Raw genomic sequence first — 23,181 nt, forward strand, 5'->3', positions numbered from 1 at the left:
GGACATCTGGAGGGCCGCAGTTTGACTACCCCTGCCTTAGAGACTATAGCTCCGTGAGGTTTAATCAAACTAGCTGCGGAGGGAAGCCAAGAGGAACACAATCGCAAATTGCAATTGGAACAGTGTCGTTAACAACGCTCGGTGAATAGGGGATGTGGCTGCTAACACAGAGCGGTTTTGGCATCCCGCTTGTGTATAGTCAAACACTCTCGACACTTAACTGCGCAATTCCTGCTCATTTCAGTAGGAATCACAACAAGCCTCGTGGCCTGATCCTAGCCGTATTCACTTGCAAGAAAGTCCCCCCCAATTTGCCTTTCAAGCAAGTAAGCCGAAGATTGCCTTTTCTCTTGAAGGAAGTTCCAACCTGGATAGCCCAAGCAAGCCGGATGCTATTTATCTATTTATCTCAGAAGCTAAACGGGGTCAGCCCTGGCTTGACCTTCAAAGGATGACCTTCAAGGAATACCAGGCTTGTGACGGGGGGCAAGCAATGGCAGACCACCTCAAACCTCTCCTGCCTAGCAGCCAGACAATCTTGGGATCTCCCAGCTGTATTGCACACATGCCATAAATACTTAGAGGAAAGAAAATGCAGAGGCACAGATCCTTGGCTGTCTCTTAAGTCGGTGGTCCCCAACCCCCGGTCCGGGGACTGGTACCGGGCCGTGGATTAGTTGGTCCCGGGCCGTGGCTCCTCCTTGTCCTCCTCCCCAGCTGCTGCCTTGGGGGCTGCCCTGCCACTCTGCCGCCGGCTCACCTTTGGTGCTCTCCAGTGGCCGCCATGGCTTGGGCTCCCCCTTGGCATGGCACTGCGCAGCTGCTGCTGGCAGCGCCCCCCAGTGGGCAGTGGGAATTTAGGGGCACCGGCAGGAAAGCAAGTGGAGCAGGGGCCCAGCCAGCGGCGGCAACATCCCTCGGCAAAAGACTACCCCCCCCTCCCGGGCCTCAGTAAAATTGTCAAGCGTTGGCCAGTGATAAAAAGGTTGGGGACCACTGTCTTAAGTGACAGCAAGACAGGATTCTTTCAGTGGTTATTGTGCTGCTTCGTGCAGGAAGCTGAGGTCAATTAGCAGGTAGATGGTTCTTGTTCTCTGTAATAACAAGAACAGCAGCTGCCGTTAAATCTGTTGCAAGAGACAAGTGCAACAAACTTGAATGGGGGATAGTTATAGGGCAAAGAGCTGCATGTTCTTGACTAGAAATCCATGTATTTGGGGAGGGGGGGATGTGGAGTTTAATCTGGGCAATGCTGAAAAACGTCTCTCCGTGGAGAGGGGGACGCTGTCTTGCCATGAAAATGTGCGGGGATGCAATAGTGAATGAAGAACGGTGCTGTTTAAATGTGCTGCTCATAGCCTGCCCATCGCCTTCACCTTGATGTTGTTGCAGAACTCCCTTTCCTGCTGCACCCTCCCCCCCCCCCCGGATATAGCAGCTGTGCTTTTCAGTTTTGAATTGTGACTGGCTCTTGCAGTGATCACTCACGGGTGTCCCTCCCCTTTGCCTCCTGTTCCCTTTTTGTTTTGCAGATCCTCTTTTATTTTGATATATTTTTTACTGTCATTTTCACCATTGAAATTGCTCTGAAGGTAAAAGCCCCCATCTTCTCTTCCATCCTCTTCTCACTCATGAGCTGACTAGTTCTCTGCTGCTGTCTGTCGCTAACACACACAACTTGTTTGTCTCTCAGTCGTGCTGAGTTAACCACTAACCCAATTGTGCTTATTTTTCAGATCCTAGGCAATGCAGATTATGTCTTCACTAGTATCTTTACATTAGAAATTATTCTTAAGGTAACCAATCTGAGCTATGCACTCTTCTCTTTCACCTTCTCTTTTGTCTTCTGTGCCAACACCCCCCTCCCAATGTTATCTCTATAGGCAGGGTAGGCCTTGAAAGCTCCCTGTGTCTGTCCTTAAAATTCATTCCACTTTGGCATTAAAATCCTATCGGTAGCTAGAGTCCTTAAGTTCCCTGCCATGCAAGTGTATCAAACTAGAGAAAACAGGAAGCTCAAGAAATGGCATGGGCTTCTTTAGAGCTCAGCGTTTCTCCCCCGTTTCCGGCATTAAGTCCTAGGAGAAAAATAAGGGCTGGTTTTTGTACCCTGCTTTTCAAAGCCTGAAGTAGTCTCAGAGCAGCTTACAATCGCCTTCCCTTCTTCTCCCCACAACACACACCCTTTGAGGTAGGTGGGACTGAGAGAGCTCTGATAGAACAGCTCTGACGGAACTGTGACAAGCCTAAGGCCACCCAGCTGGCAGCAGGAGGAGAAGCGAGGAATCACATCCCGCTCGCCAGATTTGAGGCCGCCACTGGCACCACGCTAGCTCTATTTAGTCACTTTGAAAACAATTAATTTTTGTAGCAAGCTTTTGCTATGCAAAACATGCCCTAAATTAGCTGGAAACTAATTGTGTGAGGGCTTGCAGAAGAAAGAGAGAGGAGGACCACAGATAGCCTGTTCCCTTCCCCATAGCTCATTAGGTGTCCTTACTATTTTGTCTGGTTCTTTTGTAGTCCAAGCAGGATCAGACTTGTATCATTTTGGCCCACTTGGGCAATCAAAGTGCTGCCAGTCAAAGCGACCCAAGATGGGGTTGATATGTTTGTTGATGCTCAGTGCCTGGAACTACAAGACCAGGGGAGCTTGGAGGCCCATGAGATTCTCATAGTTAGCACAGAATGACGGAGGAACGGCCTACGGTGCATGTTGCCGAGGGTAGCTGTTTTGTTGTTATTACAACTATTATCATTATATTTACAGGCCACCTCTCTCTGCAAGTGGTCTCTGGGTAGCTTACAACCTAATTGAAACATTCATCATCAATTAATTAAGACATTCGTTAGTCTGTGGTAGAACAGCAGCAGACCTTGCATTCTACAGCAGTGGTCCCCAACTCCCGGTCTGCGGCCCAGTGGCGGGCCGCGAGAGGTTCGGCAGCGGGCTGCGGCTCCTTCTCCCCGCCGCGCATGCGAGGGGGGGCCGAGTCAGCCTCTCCCCCCAACCCCTTGGCAACGGGCCACAACCTGAAAAAGGTTGCGGACCACTGTTCTACAGAACCCAGGTATCAATATCCCCCTCTTCCCAAGGTCCATGTTCTCCTTCTACCCCTGGAGTCATAATTACCGTTGCATGACTCCCAAGTGGCTACACGATTAACACGCTATATAACAGGGGTAGTCAACCTGTGGTCCTCCAGATGTCCATGGACTACAATTCCCCTGCACATGCTGGCAGGGGCTCATGGGAATTGTAGTCCATGGACATCTGGAGAACTACAGGTTGACTACCGCTGCATTTTAACATTTAGACAGCAGACAAAACAGGCTCGTCTGCATGGTGCGTATTTTTCTGAAATTTTTGGTATTTTAAACAGTGATAACCAAGGACAACTTTGGCTTTCTGCATAAAGTTTGTTCACTGAGGAGTTTCTTTTCTTCCAAGCTTCTCCTAAGGGCTATATGGAAAGATAATAATGTCATCTTTATCAACAGTGGGACCACCAAGGCCATGTTCTTTGAATAGTGCTCACTGTCAAAGCTCTAATGTTGCACCATTTAAAGGTGTACCAGCCTTCCTCAACTTTTTTACCATTGAGCACCCCCTGAAGCATTCTTCAGGCTTCTAGGAACCCCATAAGTGGTTCGATCGTGCAGAATATAGTTGGATTAGAGTCCGCTGTTCTTAACCAGTACGCACCACACTGGCTCTTACCCAAAGGCATGGAGAAATGCATGGGTTGTGCCTGGAGTCTCCAGCCCAGTAGTACAAACAGCACCTCTGGGGACATTTAGGGTTGATAAAATGGCATGGGGGGGGCACAGCCCTTTCCTTGCACACCTTGGCAGCCTAGTCCAAATCAGGTACATGGGAACTGATCCCACAACGGGTATCTGATTGTTACACATAGATTCAACCTGATGTGTGAATTGGCCACTGGACTGGAGAACATCTTCCAAGAGCAAAATCTGCTCAGCATTTGAGGCAGGTACCAAGAATGACTAGAATTGTTTCTTGCACCTCTTTAATGTCCTCCTCAAATAAAGTGAAGGAGGAAAAGGACTCTATTCAGCTTATACGCAAGAGATGAGCCCCCGTTTGGTAGAGTGGAATTTTCTCCTCTTTTCTTGCAAAGGGTAGTTGTGTTTCCCATTCTGACAGTGTGTTCCAAGCTGTAAAGTTGTTTTTGTTTTGGAATACATCTGTTTAGACTAGTGTTAGCATTCTTTTCACAGAGGCATATTTTAAACCTCATCCCACATCTGTGGAGCCAGGAACAACTTACAAAGGACATAAGCAGAATCCCATCTAGATGTTTTCCTAGGAACCATTTTACTTACGATGTGAATACATTACAGGTGTAATAGTGAAGGACAAGCATGAACGGAAGTTCAGGGAACCCAGGGAGTCGTGCTCCATGAGGGGGTCACTCTTAGGTGCTTTTCAAGTTCTGTCCGCACACTGTTCTCCATTATCCCCTACAATAAACAGAACCACTGTGTTGGTGCTGACTGTATAATCACAGTGAACTAGAAAGGAAACATAATTATCCCAAATGCTTTCATTCTTCAACCATGTTACCTACCCCACGGGGACCAGCTGAGCATTAATGAGTGTCACACAGAGTGCTACATGTGAGAAGATTGTGCTTGTTTCACTGACCTAGTGGAAAAGTTGCTACCCACCAGCTTCCCCCAGCAAATATACCACCTTCTACTTCTACTGAAACTTAACTGAGCCCCCCACATTCCAATTTCAATGGTTTCTCCTCCTTCCCTTTAAGATTGCCATACAAAAATGAGAGCTCCAAGAGGCATCTTTACTTCCTTTGTTATGGCAAGAACCCTCCCTTCCCGTAATCCCTTAGTATAAATTCTGCTCAAAGGAGCAGCGTTTATACTTCCTTTCTGATTTCTGCCTGATGGTTGGTTTGTTAGTTCTTCCTGATGTCATTTGGGCTTTTGGTGACATAAGTTTAATTTATTCCCCACTCTCATCAGCACGTTTTTTTAATACAAAAAATAAGAAATACCACAGATAAAACTGACCGGAAACAACTGGGTTCTCCCGCCTAACTGGATCCATTCCGCACACGTTAGATAATGCACTTTCAATGCACTTTAGAAGCAGATTTTCCTGTTCTGCAGAGGAAAATCCAGCTGCAAAAGAACCCTGAAACTGCATTATCCAACGTGTGCGGAATGGGCCCTGGTTGCAGGAATGTGTGCCTCGAATAAAGGCAGTTTGTTCTTCAACTCCCAGCAAGTGTTAGAGAATTCTTAGACATAATGTATGTATTCATATGTAAGGAGCAGTGCTCAATTCCCTTGTTGCAGGGAATGATTTCCTTATAGCAATCAAATGGGTAGCTGTGTTGGTCTGAAGTAGCACAACAAAAATAGAGTCCAATAGCACCTTTAAGACCAACAAAGATTTATTCAAGGCGTGAATTTATTCAAGTGCATGTGGATGCACTCGAAAGCTCACGCCTTGAATAAATCTTTGTTGGCCTTAAAGGTGCCATTGGACTCTATTTTTGTTGTGCTTATAGCAATCTGTGAAGGAAAAGGAAACTTGTTTTCATTTTGCCCCATCTTCTAAGCAGAAAATCAAAACCTGCGGGTTCTCTGGAAAGGCGGCAGGGAAGGTGTCTAAATAAATAAACAGCAGGCAGGATTACTCCTTGGTCCTGTTGAGTGATGTGCCGACCAGATAACCCAGGAACGAAGAAGGGGACTTCAAACTATCCTTCAGTAACAGCAGTGCAAATCATTTAATGACAGCCAGTGGGAGCCCGAGAACCAGAACAAAAGATCACCATCGTGAATTTCCTGCATTGTGCAGGGGGTTGGACTAGATGACCCTGGAGATCCCTTCCAACTCTGTGATTCTACATCTTCCCATGTGACAAAAAGAAGGCTCTGTGGTTGGAAGGAAGTCCTACCAGTTGATACTGCTCCTTGAAGGAAAATGTTACATTTGAAAGAACCCCGTATTGCTTCAATGCAGAGAATGTGACTCAGTTACGGCTTCCGATCTTGAAGAGATTGCCCTTTTATATTCAGACCCATCCCCGTTACCAATCTTGGTGAACATCAGGCTGGAGATAACTTATCTGCAGATACAGAGCTCCATTTTCTTATGGGGGAAAAAAAAAAAACAATGTGAAGAGACTTAGCTTGATTGTTTAATAAATTAGACTGTTAAAATCATACTATAAAAATCCAGTAAGGGTATCATTCCACTCAAAGCACTAGTGAGATTGAAACATTATAAAAGCCCTCCTAAAAACTAAAAGGAACTGGACCTCACAGCCCTTTCTCCGGAGGCCATCCCACAATTATAATGTCACCACTGAAAAGGCCCTGTTAAATTTCGGCCTCCTCAGTCCCATGAAAGAAGCTACATTCTATTAGTACCGAAAGCAGGTAAAGCACCCGCTAAAACGGGATACAGCCAAAGTCTGTAAAATAATCTAAAACAGGGGTAGTCAACCTGTGGTCCTCCAGATGTCCATGGACTACAATTCCCATGAGCCCCTGCCAGCAAACGCTGGCAGGGGCTCATGGGAATTGTAGTCCATGGACATCTGGAGGACCACAGATTGATTACCTCTGATCTAAAGCATCTACACTCTGTTACTAAGCATGCTCTTTGCATTTTCTGTATGTTGTATCTTAAAAGGAAAAGAGTTGCTGTCCATTGCAGATCTGCAGCTGTTCCTTAGAGGGGCCGGGCACTAGTCTGCAACCCTCCCTTGCATATGTTCTTTCTTTCCGAAAGCTCTCTTAACGACCTCCTCCTTGCATCTCATTTCTGTGAGAGTCTGGAATCGACATTCTTCAGCTCCATGTTCTATCACCCCCCCCCCTAAGCTTGCTCTGAGTGGTGGTGCCCGGGCATGTGCTAACGGCAAAGTTTGTTTGTGTCTTCATGTGACCCCTTGCAGATGACGGCTTACGGAGCTTTCCTTCACAAAGGATCCTTCTGCAGGAACTACTTCAACATCCTGGACCTGCTGGTGGTTAGCGTTTCTCTCATCTCCTTTGGGATCCAGTGAGTGACCCATTTTCCGCTGGGAAAGATCTGTTGTCCACGGGGGAGCTGGACAGTTTCTGGGAGGCCATGTTGTCCGCAGTATAATTTTGTTTCACTTTGCCGGGATGTTGCTGCTCGCTGCCGTTGATTTATTCGTAGGCAGCCTTTCTTGCTGGGACTCAGTGTGGATCGCAAAATTGAGCAGTGCAGTAGGGACGAGAGATAAGAGACAGGAGGAACATTATAAGAAAATTGGAACCTAAAGTCAGAAAACGATGCAATAAAAACAGTTTAAGACGCAGCGTAAGGAATGCAAAGGCTAGATTGCAGAAATTTTAAAAAACGTGTCGTTAAAAGCAGGAAATGCATACAATAAAGAGTGCCATGTTTTATCTATTTAATTAATGTTTTAGTTCCATTTCTGGGCCATTGCTCCTGGTCGGCTGGCCCGCAGCAGCTTACAACATATCGTCATAGTAATAAAACAACCTTTACAATAAAAACAGTTCACTTCCTAAAAAGCCCAACCACTCTCACACCAATCTGACCCTCCCCCTGCCCCCCCACCCCACATCTGCTGTTACTCCAGGGGAAATGGCACAGTTGGGCACATCAGAGGAAGAGCTAGATCTTTCTCTTTCTACCCAGCCTCAACCAAATGCCTGGCAGAAGAGCTCTATCATGCAGGTCCTGCAGAACTTTACAAGCTCCTTCAGGGCCCTCAGCTCTCCTGGGAGTCGAGGCCAAGCAGATATTGTGTGGACCAGGGACCTCCAGCCTATCTGGTATTCAACTGGCAACCAATGCAGCTGCTTCAGCACTGGCTGGATATGGGTGTCCTAGTAAGAACCCCAGTTAGCTGCATTTTGCACCAGCTGTAGTTTCCGGGTCACAGACAAGGGAAGGCCCACATAGAGCGAGTGACAGAAATCTAGCCTTGAGGTGATTGTCGTGTGCATCACTGTGGCTAGGTGATCTTGGGACAGATAGGGCACTAGTTAACCTCACCTGGCATAGGTAGAAAAACACCAGTTGGTCTACTCTGGTGACCTGGGCTTCCATTGAAAGAGAAGTGTCCAGAATCACCCCCAGGTTCCTGACTGTGTACAAGATCTCCATTTGCACACCCTCCTGGGTGGGTAAATGCACTTCCTGATCTGGCCCTTTCCTACTGAAAGGGCCTCCATCTTGGAGGGGTTGAGTCTCAGCCAGCTTTGCTTGAGCCACTGCGTCCAAACATCTGGCAAATGTTTCTGGGGGGGGGATGAGGCGGCCATCCATCAAGAGATAGAGCTGGGTGTTACCAGTGTACTGATGGCAACCCAACCCAAAACTCCAGACCAGCGGGGACAGAGGACACATAAAGACGTTAAATAATGTGGGGGAGAGTATCACACCCTGTGGTACCCCACAGGAGAGTTGGTAACGACATCACTGCTCTTCCCCCACTGCCACCCTCTGCTTATGGAGAAAGTTCTGGAGAAAGGAGTGCAACCATTGCAGGGCTGCCCCCCCCCCCAAAATCCCAGCCCCAGCAAGGCCGTGAGCCAACAACTTGTGGTCGACAATGTCCAATGCTGCCAACAGATCGAGCAGCACGAGGACGGCCAACCTGCCCCAATCCAGCTGGCACCGGAGGTCATCTGTCAGGGTGACCAGCACCATCTCCACCCCATGGCCAGGACGGAAGCCAGAATGGAATGGATCAAGAGCGAAAGTTTCCTCCAAGTATGCTAGGAGCTGATTTATTTATTTATTTTTATTTTAAATTTGTATACCGCCGCTCCCCGACAGGTCTCGCGGCGGTTCACGTAATAAAAAATGATGCACCGTGGCCCTTTCAGTCACCCTCCCCAGAAACGGCAAGTGCGAGATGGGGTGGTAATAGCCCGGGTCACAGGGATCAAGCGATGGCTTCTTCAGCAACGGTGCACCACTGCCTCTTTAAGACCCTCTGGGAACTCTCCCAATGAAAGGAGTTTACAATCTCCCAGAGCAGTTCTCCTATTTTCCTGTCCCCTGATTTCAGGAACCAAGGGATCCAGAGGACAGGCCTGCGCAGTTGCACCTGTTGGTTTTCCTTCCAGTTCTTCTGTATTAGATTTTGTGGGCCTAAATGGAGTAGTTGTTGGGCCTCTGGGTTTCACTGGGGATATTTGGATGTGAGCTCTGCCATGATCCCTTCTGCCCAGCCAGTGACTTTGAGGAGTTCATGGAGGACCAGTGGGGTACCAGCTGCTAATGATCCAGCAGAGCCAGAGGGGCCCCCAGCCAGAGCTTACAAGGGAGACCTCAGCCCTGCCCCTGAAATAACCACCAGGCTGGGCAGGATATGATGAGCTCAGGTCCACAGGGGGCGCTCTGCAGGAATGGCAGCAGCAGAAGACCTGGACTGAGGTGGAAGAGGTGAATTATCTAGATCCATTTCAATCTGGATTCAGGCCTGAATTATTATGAAAACTGTAACAGCCATTCAGTAATCTGTCATAGTCATCATTCTTAACTGAGCAATGCATAACTAGGAAAAAAAGTGTCTGTTTGTCAGCGAGGCGTAAGGGACATGGAAGTTGGGGCAAGGGAGGCAGCAAGCCACTGGAAAACAAAGATCTGGCTTAAAACGAGGCAGAGGTAACAGCAGGAAGGGATTGGTGAGAGCCAGCATGGTATAGTGGTTCGGAGTGGTGGACCCTAATCTGGAGAACTGGGTTTGATTCCCCACTCTTCCACATGTAGCTGGCTGGGTGACCTTGGGCCGGTCATGGTTCTCTCAGATCTCTCTCAGCCTCACCTACCTCACAGGGGGTCTGTAGTAGGGAGAGGAAGAGTAGGCAAATGTTGAAGCCGCTTTGAGGCTCCTTCAGGTAGCACAAAACCCCAGTTCTTCTTCGTCACCCCATGGATCAAGAAATCCTCATGGCAAGTCACATGTGGCAATGCATCAGAATCTTAATCCTCTCAACAGTGAGATCTGGAATGCCTAGCACTGCACAGAAACAAGCAATAGGTTTGGATCCTCCTAACCACATTATGTTCTGCACAATCAGACATAGGCTGTGAGTTCTGTCTAGACCTTAGCCTTGAGGTTCACATGAACTTGATTCAGACTGGGAGTGTGGCACAGGGGGAGAGGAGACTCATACCTCCTACCCCACATTATTTTCCTAACCTAAAACAGGCCAAGGGCACTGATATTTGTGTCTTTAAGGATCCTTTATGAGTATAGGCAATTCCTCCAATGAGTCCAACATCAGTTCCTCATGGCCGCTTCACACTGGGGGAATGATGTGGGGGAGGCTGAAGATCTCACACACACCGACTGTAATCCTGATTCATATCAAGCCTGTTCCTGTCTGAAAGTTGACTTCCCAGCAGACAACAGCACATTCCCCCATAGAAAGTTATGGCCAAGCAAGAAAAATCTGCTAAGGGTCCTTGGTCCTAGGGAGATTAAATCGGCCCCAACCAGAACCGGGGCCTTTCCAGCTCTGGGCCCAGCCTACTGGAATGGTCTGGCAGATGACATCAGAGCCCTGCAGGGCCTTTGACAGTTCCACAGGGCTTGTAAGACAGGGCTGTTCCACCAGGCCTGTGGTTGAGGCCAGCAGTAATATGTAGCCCTATTGGGTTACAGCAGTAACATGTAGCCCCACCAGGCCTGAGCCCCACTTCAGTTTCTGAATGACCCCCTTGTTCCCACAGAGAAAAGGCTGTAGTCAATGTCAGTACTTAGTATTTATTGTTAATTTATTGTTTTAAGTTATGGGATTTTAATGTAAATGCTTTATTGTTATTAATTTGAATGAATTTAAGATTTTGAGAGGGATTGTATGCACACTATGAAATGGAATCCACCCTGCGTTCCTAAAGATGGGGCAGAATATGAATGAATGAATGAATGAATGAATGAATGAATGAATGAATGAATGAATGAATGAATGAATGAATGGAAGGAAGGAAGGAAGGAAGGAAGGAAGGAAGGAAGGAAGGAAGGAAGGAAGGAAGGAAGGAAGGAAGGAAGAGAAGAAAGAAAGAAAGAAAGAAAGAAAGAAAGAAAGAAAGAAAGAAAGAAAGAAAGAAAGAGAAAGAAAGAGAAAGAAAGAAAGAAAGAAAGAAAGAAAGAAAGAAAGAAAGAAAGAAAGAAAGAAAGAAAGAAAGAAAGAAAGAAAGAAAGAGAAAACTTGCAATGCCTATCTACTAATACAAACCTGGGGAAGATGCAAGGAAAATTTAATAGGTCCTCAGTGAAACCTGAGTCACTAGACTTGAGTCACTAGAGAACTGACTGAAATGCTCCGTTCTCCGAAACAGCATCTTAGCTAAGTGTTTTGTTGCATCGTTATTAATTGTGATGATTGCCATTTGGCGCTGTATTCATCACGTATCCACACGGCATTTGGGATCTTGTCCAAGGGTTCTTCTCTTGTGCTCGATATCATTTTCAGCATTCAGTTCAGCGGGAAAGCAGATAACATCTTCTTCCACTCTTTCTTTTGGAGACTTACTCATGAGTGCATCTCAAGTAATGGACTATTCAATGGAAAAAGACCCCATTAAATGCACGATTAAGTTTAAAACAATATAAATGTCAAAAAATACAAGTGAATGCAAATGTGAGCAGGTCCATCTCTCAGTGGCTAGCATAGTTAACAGCCGGAGCAGTAAAATCAATAACGTTTCTATTGCCTGCCTCACAAGGTATCGCATCATAATTACACAAAAGTATATGGCAGTGGTCCCCAACCTTTTTAACACCGGGGACCACTCAACGCTTGACAATTTTACTGAGGCCCGGTGGGGGGGGGGGTAGTTTACTCCTCTACTCTCAACCACTGCCCTAACGCTCTCTGACTCTGGTCGCTATGGTAATGTTTAAACATCCCTTCAAAATAAGATACAGACACGCCACAACAATGAACATAAGGACAATGACTAATCAATGGGAACCCTGAGCTTGTTTCTCTGCAACGAGATAGTCCCATCTGGGAGTGATGGGAGACAATGACACCCGAAGTGTGTTGTAAAGGGCTGGGGGGGGGGAGGTGTTCTTCGCAGCCCACCTCCAATTAGTCGAAGGACCACATGTGGTCCATGGCCCACAGGTTGGGGATCGCTAGTATATGGTTCCCCAACCCCATAATATTAATCGTATGGATTTTAGATGGTCTAAATATTTTATTTATTATTGCCCTTCCCAGCAAATTCATTAGTGGAAAAACAGTTAAAATAATTAAAAATAATTTAAAATTCCATCTAGCAGTTGCTAATTCATAATTACTCATATTTATCTGGGTGAGTGCATATTTAAATGGACTCCGGGGAATGGTAGAGGACAGGAAGGCCTGGAGGATCATTGTCCATGGGGTCGCGATGGGTCGGACACGACTTTGCACCTAACAACAACAACAACAACATCTGGGGGAGATTGCCATAGGAGGGGGCCAATACAGATGTTACTAATCTGGGGGCCCAAATATTCCACTTATGTGGCCCTTTCACCTCCCATTTTTAAGTCTGTAAATTACATGAGAGATGCTAAAATACATCATTACTGTGATATATATCAATATGTTAAATGAAACATGTGATTGGTGTAATAGCGTGATTTAAATTTTGCTAATAATTTGAATATAGGCCCCTCTTGATCTTGAGGCCCTAGTTAGCCTATAGGAAAATCTGGCCCTGGGGCCAGGACTGAGAAAATCCTGGCCCTGGTTGAGGCCAAACGTTTATCTCAAGGGCCAGGGATTGCCAGCCTATTTGTATTAGCTGAGTGCAAAGTCCTTCATGGGGCATATTCAGTTAGCCAGTCCCTCAGTTACATGGACATGCGTTTCATGTTCATGGTATAATATCAAGTATGTCAACAGAAGTACTACAGGAAATGTCTGAGTCTTTAGCAGGAATTGTTTATGGTTTTCAAACTTTTATCTGAAGAACTACAAAAGAGCTAGTATGCTGTCCTCTGGAGGGGGGCTTGGACTTGGATGGCAAGGATCTGGGTTCAAATTCCTGCCCAGCCAACAATAAGCCCATTTTACCACCTAGCAGGTACCATGCTAGGTTTGACTCTCTTTAGGAACAAAAGCCTGCAGTCTTCAGGTGCTCCCACACGGATTGTAATGCCTGATCCACTGTGCTGTTCTTTCCTAGGTCTAGTGCCATCAACGTCGTGAAGATCCTACGAGTCTTGAGAGTGCTCCGACCCCTGAGGGCCATCAACAGAGCCAAAGGACTGAAGGTTAGAGAGCATCTCCCACATCTATTGTGTTAGCTTCCTGTGACTTTACATGGGCATTTAGGGCAAATGGAGGAACGAATGCTCCTCCCATTCTGTTTCCCCGTCCAGATCTCCTGATCTAGGTAGCTATCCATATATACCACCAAAGTGCTTGTCATTAGGATGGGTGATGGGTGTGCATGTGTAGGGCCTGGGGTGGGGTGCAGCACATCTTTGTGTTATGCATCTGACTGGTCCAACTCTGACTGTCGGTGAAGGCTGATTATACCCTCAATGGCTCTTCATTTATCTAGTAGAAAGTAGAAGGGTGGCATCATTTGGAAGAGAAACATGCCCATTGGTCCAGGTGTGGCAAGGGGGTGAAAATAAGGATTTACCCAGACGCATGCAACTTGGGATTTCGTCGCAGATAATGTAGTGGAAGCCGTGGATGTATCTGGAAGGCATCTCTGTCTACTAAGCAGGCTCCCCGGCATTGTGGATGAGGAGAACCAGTGTGACAGGCAGAAAATAGGTTTTTCTTCCACCAAATGGTTTTTGCATTCAAAAGCGCGTAGTGGATCTGAGCTGCCTGTTGGCCATTCCTGATCTAGACAAAGGTGACAGATTGTAGTCAGATCTGGTTACTAAAAGATTTAGCTACAGCTGCCTTTAGAGCAGGGGTAGTCAACCTGTGGTCCTCCAGATGTTCATGGACTACAATACCCATGAGCCCCTGCCAGCATTTGCTGGCAGGGGCTCATGGGAATTGTAGTCCATGGACATCTAGAGGACCATAGGTTGACTACCCCTGCTCTAGAGTATGTGGCATCGTTCATTTTTTTCTCCACAAGAGCAAGTTTTAAAAACTTGATGAGGATTTTATGATTCTATGATTTAGGAAATCTGGAAATATCCCAGCTTTGGTGAGACAGCTGCTTCTGGACTCTTTTATTTACACAAACACATACATACCATAGAGTGTTTCATTCCCAGAGGTACCACGTGGGTTGATAGGAAAACTGCAATCTGGCAAGATTATTGCAATTCATTTGTTTATTTGCATCAAGCCCTGGAAGGTTTAAATAGCCCCAGTGCTGACTCTCTCTCGACTTCTGTTTGCAGCATGTTGTCCAGTGTGTTTTTGTGGCCATCCGGACTATTGGGAACATTGTCATCGTCACCACGTTGTTGCAGTTCATGTTTGCCTGCATTGGAGTGCAGTTGTTCAAGGTAAAGTCATGGAACGTGTTTCTTACTTCTTCCTCCCTGAATCTTTTTATTTGGTGCATTTTGATTCCCTTCTTCCTCAAAGAAGGTCAGAGTGGCACAAATTGATCTCCCCCATACACTGGACCCTCACAGCATCCCCGTGAGGTATCTTACTCTGGGAGAAAGTGGCTGGCCCCAGGTCACCCAATCAGCTTGAGGGCCTGGTGAAGATTTGAACCTGGCTCTCCCGGATTCTAGCCCAACTCTGTAGCCACTGCACCACACTACCCATGCAGGGATTATTTGAGAATCATTGAGGAAAAGGATAAGGAAGTATCACTTGGAGAACGGCTCCTAGCAGCATTAAACAGAAGTGTTAAAAGGGCTGGTTCATTTGTCATAAACTCTGCAAAGCTAATCGACATTCTGGATATGCTCCTTTAAGTGAAGTTTTAGAATTAAGGCTGAATGGAAACTATCTTTCTGTTTCCTCTTTGCTTTGTATTACAAGCGCGTCCTTTACTGGCAACCGCCTTGAACGTCTTGGACCATGTTGCAGGTCATCTGCCTCTAAGAAGTCCTGAAGTTGCTGTCATGGAAGAACGTACATGAGGCTTTCTCAACTAGGGCTTCGTGAAACCCTAGGGCAGAGGTAGTCAAACTGCGGCCCTCCAGATGTCCATGGACTACAATTCCCATGAGCCCCTGCCAGCATTCTCTGGCAGGGGCTCATGGGAATTGTAGTCCATGGACATCTGGAGGGCCGCAGTTTGACTACCCCTGCCCTAGGGTTTTTTGACAGTCCCGGAATGGTTTCCTGAATGGGTGGGAGTTAATTATTTATATATATATATATTAAATATGTTAAACATTTATCTTATTATATGACCATGTAGGGTCATATTGACACTCCCCTCAGTGGCCAATAAAGGGCCTGAGAGTGGCTAGGAAGGGGAGGGGCCCCAGATGGGCGTGTCTCCAGATACGCTTCCAACCATATTCCTCATGATCACACCACTTCTGGGGTTTCTTGAAGTCTGAAGAATGTTTCTTCGGTTTCTCAATGGTCAAAACATTGAGAAAGGCTGAGGTATACTATGAGCCCTGCCACTTTGGATCACATGGGCCCACATTCCCAGTCAGACACTCAGGAATCCAAGATGACAACAGCTATCATTGCAAGCATGTCATGAGTAACAAGAGTGCTCCTTTGGATGTCTCTAGCCTGGAGACTTCTGCAGATCATAGAACCATAGAGTGGGAAGGGGTCATTCAGGCCATCCAGCCACTGAAACATTGTCTTTGATACAAGCAGCTTTTCTGTCTGTAGGGAGAAAGCGACTAGTATCAACTGCTACAACAGGAATGGCCATGTGGAGCATTAAATTGTGTCCTCAAGAGTCTGTACAATATATGCCATCACTTGGGATACCTGTATATCTGACAGGGTTATTGATCCATGAGATGTTACTAGGAGAAAAAGCTGAAGACAAGTGCAAAAATGGTATTGACAAAAGTGGTAAAACATCTCAAAACAAGATTTTTCCAGCTATCTGTTTGCTAATAGTCATGGGATAGAAAGTTGGAACGTAGAAACTGCTGCAGTTACAAAGACTAGGAGTAAATAGACAGTTCTTTCAGAGGTGGGAAGGCAGTGGGTTCCCTAAATGTAGGAACTGATGTTATTTAAAGTGTTTATAAATGATCTGGAATTGAGATGAGTAGTGGCTGGCCACATTTATAACAGTACCACATTATCCAGGATGGTGACAACCAGAGTGGATTATGAAGATCTCCAAAAGGATCTCTCCACACTCCATTTCTTCATGAGGCACTAATTTTTTTAAAAAACTGGTATCAATAACTAAAGGATCCATAATGTTTCTGGGTTTCATTTTCTTCCAGGGCAAATTGTACAGCTGCACAGATAGCTCCAAACAGACAGAAGCAGAGTGCAAGTGAGTTCTCACCGGGCGGCCGGACTTCTGCCCATTGACTGGTCAAGATGCCAACAATTTAATTCTCTCATCTTTCCCCCGTATCTTTCTTCTCGGAACAGGGGCAACTTTATTACTTACAAGGACGGGGAGGTCTCCCAACCAATGATCCATGTCCGAAACTGGGAGAACAGCAAATTTGATTTCGACAACGTCCTCACTGCCATGATGGCCCTCTTCACCGTTTCAACCTTTGAAGGCTGGCCAGAGTGAGTGTTCAAAGCTAATTCACAGAGCCGTTTTTTATTGGGTGAAACAAAAAGAGGATAGTTTTTTTCGGCTTATGGAATGGTATGTTAAGCCAGTCTTGCAAATGCTTCAGTGCATTCGAATCATCTCATACTAGTTCAACGCGGACATGAAAGGTTCTACAGGGCTTGTATCCAACCAGTCCGTTCAGTAAAGTTTGTAGACTTCTTCTGTTGTCAGGAGCCTTTTTCCAACAGAAGCAGCTGTTCTGAGGTGAGTGGTAGGATACATGCCAATGAGTTTTGTTTCTGACCTTTGTTGAAGCACTTACAAGACCAGCTCAATGTGACAAAGCCTGTTGGTAAACGTTCTGTGACAAATTCAGACAGTAGCCTTCCCGTTCTTCCAACTGAGTTGGCAATTTTAGGAGTGCCATAAAGAAAGGTGGTGGCCACAATAGTCTCCTGAATTACCCCCACACTTATTGCGGTGAGCTGGTGACAAAGACTGCAGAGCTCATGCCAATCCTGCACCGGACACTGTCAGACTTGTGGAAGGTCCAGTGTGGATGGAAACACCCCGTAGAGCAGAGTTCCCAATCCCTGCAGTTAGGGCCTCCTGGAAGTGCCCTTAGTGTCTGTCTTGGGATTCTCTCCTTTTTCTAGACTGCTGTATCGATCTATTGATTCCCATCTGGAAGATGTGGGGCCCATCTATAACCACAGGGTGGAGATCTCCATTTTCTTCATTATCTACATCATCATCATCGCTTTCTTCATGATGAACATCTTCGTTGGTTTCGTCATCGTCACTTTTCAGGAGCAAGGAGAGCAGGAGTACAAGAACTGTGAGCTGGACAAGAACCAGGTAACCTAATAGCTTCGTGATATGACGGGAGGAATATCCAGTGGTGCATCCAGTGGTCCAAAGGCTGCGAGAAGAATTCATCTCACAAGTAAAACAATGGTTGCATTCAGACATCATGACAATCGGCAGTTAAACAGCGATTGGTTGGCACTGGGCACTGGGTTGGTTGTTGTGCTCACATATTTGCCGGCATATAAGACGACTGGGCGTATAAGACGACCCCCCCAACATTTCCACTCAAAATATAGAGTTTGTTACATTACATTACAGTACAGTACTATGGGCCACTATGGGCAGCTATGTCTATCCCAACTGAAGTGCACCCGGCGTATAGGACGACCCCCCCACTTGGAGGCATGTTTTTCAGGGGGGGAAAGTAGTCTTATACGCCAGCAAATACTGTATATATTATATTGTTTAACGGTTTTGTTCTGTAAGCCACCTCAAGGCGACGCTGTTGTGAGAGGCGGGATATAAATTAATTAAGTAATTAATTAATTGATTACACGGCATAATCCACAAAAGCCTCTTCTGCAATTACTATGTTAATCTGTAAAATGCCTTAAGAGTACTTATTATCATTAAGTAACGCCGTATTTCCTCAATCCACATACTCGCTTCTTGCAGAGGTTATCATTGGCCCCTTTGGTTTGAAAAAAATGCTGACTGAAAAAAAACTGAAGACTTCCTGACAAATTGCCAGGAAGATTATTTTTTTTTAATGGACGGAGCATCTGAGTTTATATATATATTTTTTAATTACAGCGGCAGTGTGTAGAATACGCTCTGAAGGCCCGCCCCCTGCGAAGGTACATCCCTAAAAACAAATACCAGTACAAAGTTTGGTATGTGGTGAACTCCACCTATTTTGAATACCTGATGTTCGTCCTCATCCTGCTGAACACCATCTGCCTGGCCATGCAGGTAGGTCAGGAATGAGAAAGGAACGCTCTGGGCATTTAGCTTTAGCTATATTGCAAAATGTTGCTTCTTTCTCAAGGACTGAAACTGTGGGTGGGAATGCCAAAGGGCACTTGTACAATTCTGGCAACAGTGCATTATTATTATTATTATTATTATTATTATTATTATTATTATTATTATTATTATTATTATTATTATTATTATTATTATTATTATTATTATTATTCGATTTATTGCCCGCCACTCCCTTGCGGCTCGTGGCGGGTTACAACACTCTAAAACCCCATAAAATCCATTAAAACCCAGTTAAAACAACTACAGTCCAGCAATTATTAGTTAGCAAGCCAACCCGGCAAGATTGGCTAATCCACTACCCTTTTCCCTACTAGCAGGTGGAGAGGGGGTATTGATGGTACCCATCTCTAATCCCAAGTCCCGAGTCCCGGGGGGAGCATAGATGTTAGCCTTGGCCTCAACCGTAAACCTGGCGGAAGAGCTCCGTCTTGCAGGCCCTGCGGAACGATGGAAGGTCCCGCAGGGCCCGCAGCTCTCCCGGGAGCTCATTCCACCAGGTCGGGGCCAGGACCGAAAAGGCCCTGGCCCTGGTCGAGGCCAGGCGTGCTTCCCTAGGGCCAGGGACGACCAACAAATTTTCTCCCGCAGAGCATAAGGCTCTGCGGGGGGCATAGGGTGATTTTGTAGTCTACATGGCCATTTTGTAGTCTGTGTACAACATTCTGGAGGGTTGAAAACATGTATGGAATTATTTGTGAGAGGTATGATTGCAGAGAATAAGGAGGTGACCGAGGATGGGGCAATAGGAGAACTGCTTTTCCCCATTCATTCACTCCTGCAGAAGGATTTTGCAGTCAGATTCCCCTCCAGTCAGATTCCCCTGCCCAGACCTGGATAGGCCAATCTAGCCAGGTCTCGGAAGCTAAGCAGGGTCAGCCTTGGTTACTCTTTGGATGGGAGACCACCAAGGAACACCAGAGACTCAACATGGAGGCTGACCATGGCAAACAGCTTCTGAACGTCTCTTGCCTTGAAAACCCTTGCAGGGCTACCTTAAGCCAACTGTGATGATGGCAAAACCAAACAAATAAAACACCCTTGATTTATGGTGCTGTTGTAAGGAGTCCTGAAAGAAACCGTGCACGCGTGGCCAAGATATGAATATAAGACTAGGAACACGTCTTCTCTTTCTTTTTTTAATTAGAGCAAGAAAAGTGAAAACAGCCCATTTGAGCTTGGCTCCTTATTTTATTTATTTATTAGACTTACAGTCCGTCACTCCCAGGACGGCTCGTGGCAGGTAACAAAAATTAGATCCCCCCCCCCCCAAAAAAAAAACCATTAAAATTCAGCAAATCTATGCCACATAGGGTGAGTTTCATTTATTCTTTGTCCTTTTTTGGGAATTGTAACTTGGGATTTATATTTTGTATTGTTTATATCTTACTCGTTATTCTTTAGCTTTGCTGCTGAGGAAATTTCTTTGAAACAAAGATTTACCGGAACCTTGTTTAGCTTTCAGCGTTACTTAAAGGAGACATACTTGTCCATGGAGACCCTTTCTCCATCATGCTCCTAAAGTCATAGATTCATATCTTGGCCGCATGGTTCATTGTTTCTTTTGCTTTGCTCTATTGTTTTCATGTTCTCCTATAGTGTTTCTTTAAGGGTTACTGAGCCATGGGGAATAACTTCAGTGTCTTGTAAACTTGAAGTCAGCAGTATGAATCTTGGGTGCTCATGACCCCCAGAAACTGGTACTTTGTTGGGTTTTGAGCCCTAAAAAGCAAGAGGACTGGGAATACCAGGTTGTGAGGCTTCTGAAGAGGCTATTCTAATGCCAAACATAGGAAATTGCTGTGGGAAGACCCTTTACAACTGTATAGAGGTCTACAGCAGGAACCCCTTTGAAATGAAAGGGATTTAAAAAAACCTAAGTTTAAAGTAAAAATAAGGAACACCGAACAACCGTTGGGAGGAGAGGCTCTTTACACAAGAAAAACGTAGGACAAGCGAAAACGATCCAAGCGCCAAATTGAACGTTTGTTTTCCAGCATTATGGCCAGAGCTGCCTCTTCAAGGAAGCCATGAACATTCTCAACATGCTCTTCACCGGCCTCTTCACTGTCGAAATGGTCCTCAAATTAATTGCCTTCAAACCCAAGGTAGGAGCAGTTGATCATCCGTTAACTTTACACTTATGGTAGCAAAAGGGAGGACAGGAGGAAATGAAATTACATCATAGATCAATTGATATTCCCCCCGCCCCCCACTCCCATCTTCCACTCAGGGGGTGGATATGAGCAGATGCTGTCTGGATTGGAGTCTCCATCTGTGCTTAGAGGGGCCATTTGTTCTTGAGTTGAGTGTAGAGAGACAGAAAAACCACGTTCTCTAGAAACACATCCCGGTTGACTCATCCGGGCACTTGCTCTAGAGCTGAATGGCATGCTCCTGTTCTTGCACTTGCATATTTGAAGTTCTTGCATATTTGAAGTGGAAGGGCTACCATAAGGTGGCATTTGCTATCAGTGGCCACCAGGAGGAGAATGGTCTTCTGAAAATACACCGAACACTGTAACATTTAAAGACCACATTTTTTTCAGGACATGGTATTTTAATGAGGGCAGATTCTTTCCACGTCCAGTCTTCCACATAAACGTGAAAGGGAAATGTCACCTCAGAGCGATTTCTCTTCCTCAAACATGGTTGTGAGGACCAGTTCCTAGATTTATGGATTTGCACAGCAAAGACAGTACCTTGGTCAAAGAAATTTACAGTTAAACACTAAAGACACCAGGAGTCCATTAAGCACAAGGTTGAGAAAACTGCTACTTTATATACTAAATGCATATTTAATTTGAGTTTTATTTATGGAGCTCAAATATATAAAAATACAAAGGTCAATATTAAGTACACACAATTGTTTTAGAAAAACACACAGGTATACATACTATAAGAGCCTCTTGTGGCGCAGAGTGGTAAGGCAGCCGTTTGAAAGCTTTGCCCATGAGGCTGGGAGTTCGATCCCAGCAGCCAGCTCAAGGTTGACTCAGCCTTCCATCCTTCCGAGGTCGGTAGAATGAGTACCCAGCTTGCTGGGGGGTAAATGGTAATGACTGGGGAAGGCACTGGCAAACCACCCCGTATTGAGTCTGCCAAGAAAACGCTAGAGGGCGTCACTCCAAGGGTCAGACATGACTCGGTGCTTGCACAGGAGATACCTTTACCTTTTTATACATACTATATGGTGATAAAACATATGTATATCTGTGTGTTTTTCTAAAACAATTGTGTGTACTTAATATTGACCTCTGAGGAAAACCTGTATGGGTCGAAATGCATTAGGTCTCTGGATGATAGGACATAACGAACATATATGTGTGACTCATGTCACTCCCTGCTGTTTTTATTGTTTTTATACTTTTATATATTTGAGCTCCATCAATAAAATTCAATTGAAATATGTTTTTATTATATAAAGTAGCAGTTTTCTCAGCCTTTTAAAGTTTTCAACTCTATTCCAGGTTGGGTTTTTCATCCCATTTTGTTTGTTCGTTGTCCATTAAGCACCGCCAGGTGAAAGGTTTCTGCTAGTATCTGTTTCTGCTCTCAGTTTACAAAATTGTTTGTATCTTACTGGACCAAAACTGGGGGATTCTGCACTTCAGCTTATATTTAAACTAGGAACCACCTTTCCAATCATTGTAGTTTCCAATATATACACAGGAGCTTGTTAAAGTGGGATAGCCTGGGAAACCAAAACAACCTTGAAAAAGGGCCGTTCCCAGGGCCATGCTCATCCTGTCTCCACACTTCCTTACCTGACAGAGTTGTCTGGAGAGACCACTGTGCTACTCTGTGCCGGATGTCCTGCACCCAGAGTGGCACACGGGGAAGCCATGCGCTCATGCTTGTACCAACTGGCCACACCGTGCGCTGGACAGCACAGTGTACAGCCAGCTAGTGCTGCATGCATGATCCTCTTTGCCTGCTTTGGCACAGCAAGACTGGCATAGAGCAAGGGCTGGGTACTGCTGTGCTTTCCCCATTTTGATGGGGTGCTTCTTGCTGCGAGGGATATTTTTAAAATTATTCTCTTCATTTGGAACTTATGAACTGCCTTGTAGCTTTTGGGTGGTACCTCTTGAGTGCTTGGAGGCTAGTTTAAAACACATGCTGGCATTTCTACTGATTATCCCATTGCCTCCAATACTTTTGTAGTCTGTTAAATAGTGAGGGCACTGAAAATAGAATGTACGCTTTTGAGAAAGTCTCTGAAGTGCTTGTGAAAGGGATTACTTAGGGGAACAGGGACTGAGAGCCAGTTTGGTGTCGTGGTTAGGAGTGCGGACTTCTAATCTGGCATGCCGGGTTCGATTCTGCACTCCCCCACATGCAGCCAGCTGGGTGACCTTGGGCTCGCCACGGCACTGATAAAACTGTTCTGACCGAGCAGTGAGATCAGGGTTCTCTCAGCCTCACCTCCCTCACAGGGTGTCTGTTGTGGGGAGAGGAATGGGAAGGCGACTGTAAGCCGCTTTGAGCCTCCTTCAGGTAGGGAAAAGCAGCATATAAGAACCAACTCTTCTTCTGCGAAAGAAGACTGTGCTTGGGCAATGGAGATAAAACGGAAGTGCATTTCTACAGCAGGGAAATGCAACACTTTGAATCAACGGCTTTAATAAAATAGAATGCTGAATATACAGAAAATG

The 23,181-nt window shown here is 45.7% G+C and overlaps 1 protein-coding gene across 33 annotated transcripts in view; it reads left to right on the forward strand.

Moving 5' to 3' along the window:
* CACNA1C (calcium voltage-gated channel subunit alpha1 C) overlaps positions 1–23,181 on the forward strand; it is a 611,497-nt gene that overhangs the window by 503,222 nt on the left and 85,094 nt on the right. For 20 of the 33 annotated variants that reach the window (XM_077340079.1, XM_077340048.1, XM_077340049.1 and 17 more), the window contains 9 exons: positions 1,737–1,796; positions 6,957–7,063; positions 13,196–13,283; positions 14,388–14,495; positions 16,380–16,432; positions 16,534–16,680; positions 17,326–17,527; positions 18,293–18,451; positions 20,521–20,631. In XM_077340079.1, coding sequence (XP_077196194.1) covers positions 1,737–1,796; positions 6,957–7,063; positions 13,196–13,283; positions 14,388–14,495; positions 16,380–16,432; positions 16,534–16,680; positions 17,326–17,527; positions 18,293–18,451; positions 20,521–20,631 — 1,035 coding nt within the window. Of the gene's footprint in view, positions 1–1,532; positions 1,593–1,736; positions 1,797–6,956; positions 7,064–13,195; positions 13,284–14,387; positions 14,496–16,379; positions 16,433–16,533; positions 16,681–17,325; positions 17,528–18,292; positions 18,452–20,520; positions 20,632–23,181 lie in introns of all 33 variants that reach the window. The other 13 variants (XM_077340052.1, XM_077340055.1, XM_077340051.1 and 10 more) reach the window with 1 other exon arrangement.

This window comes from Paroedura picta, chromosome 5 (genome assembly GCF_049243985.1).
Source record: "Paroedura picta isolate Pp20150507F chromosome 5, Ppicta_v3.0, whole genome shotgun sequence".
NCBI lineage: Eukaryota > Metazoa > Chordata > Lepidosauria > Squamata > Gekkonidae > Paroedura > Paroedura picta.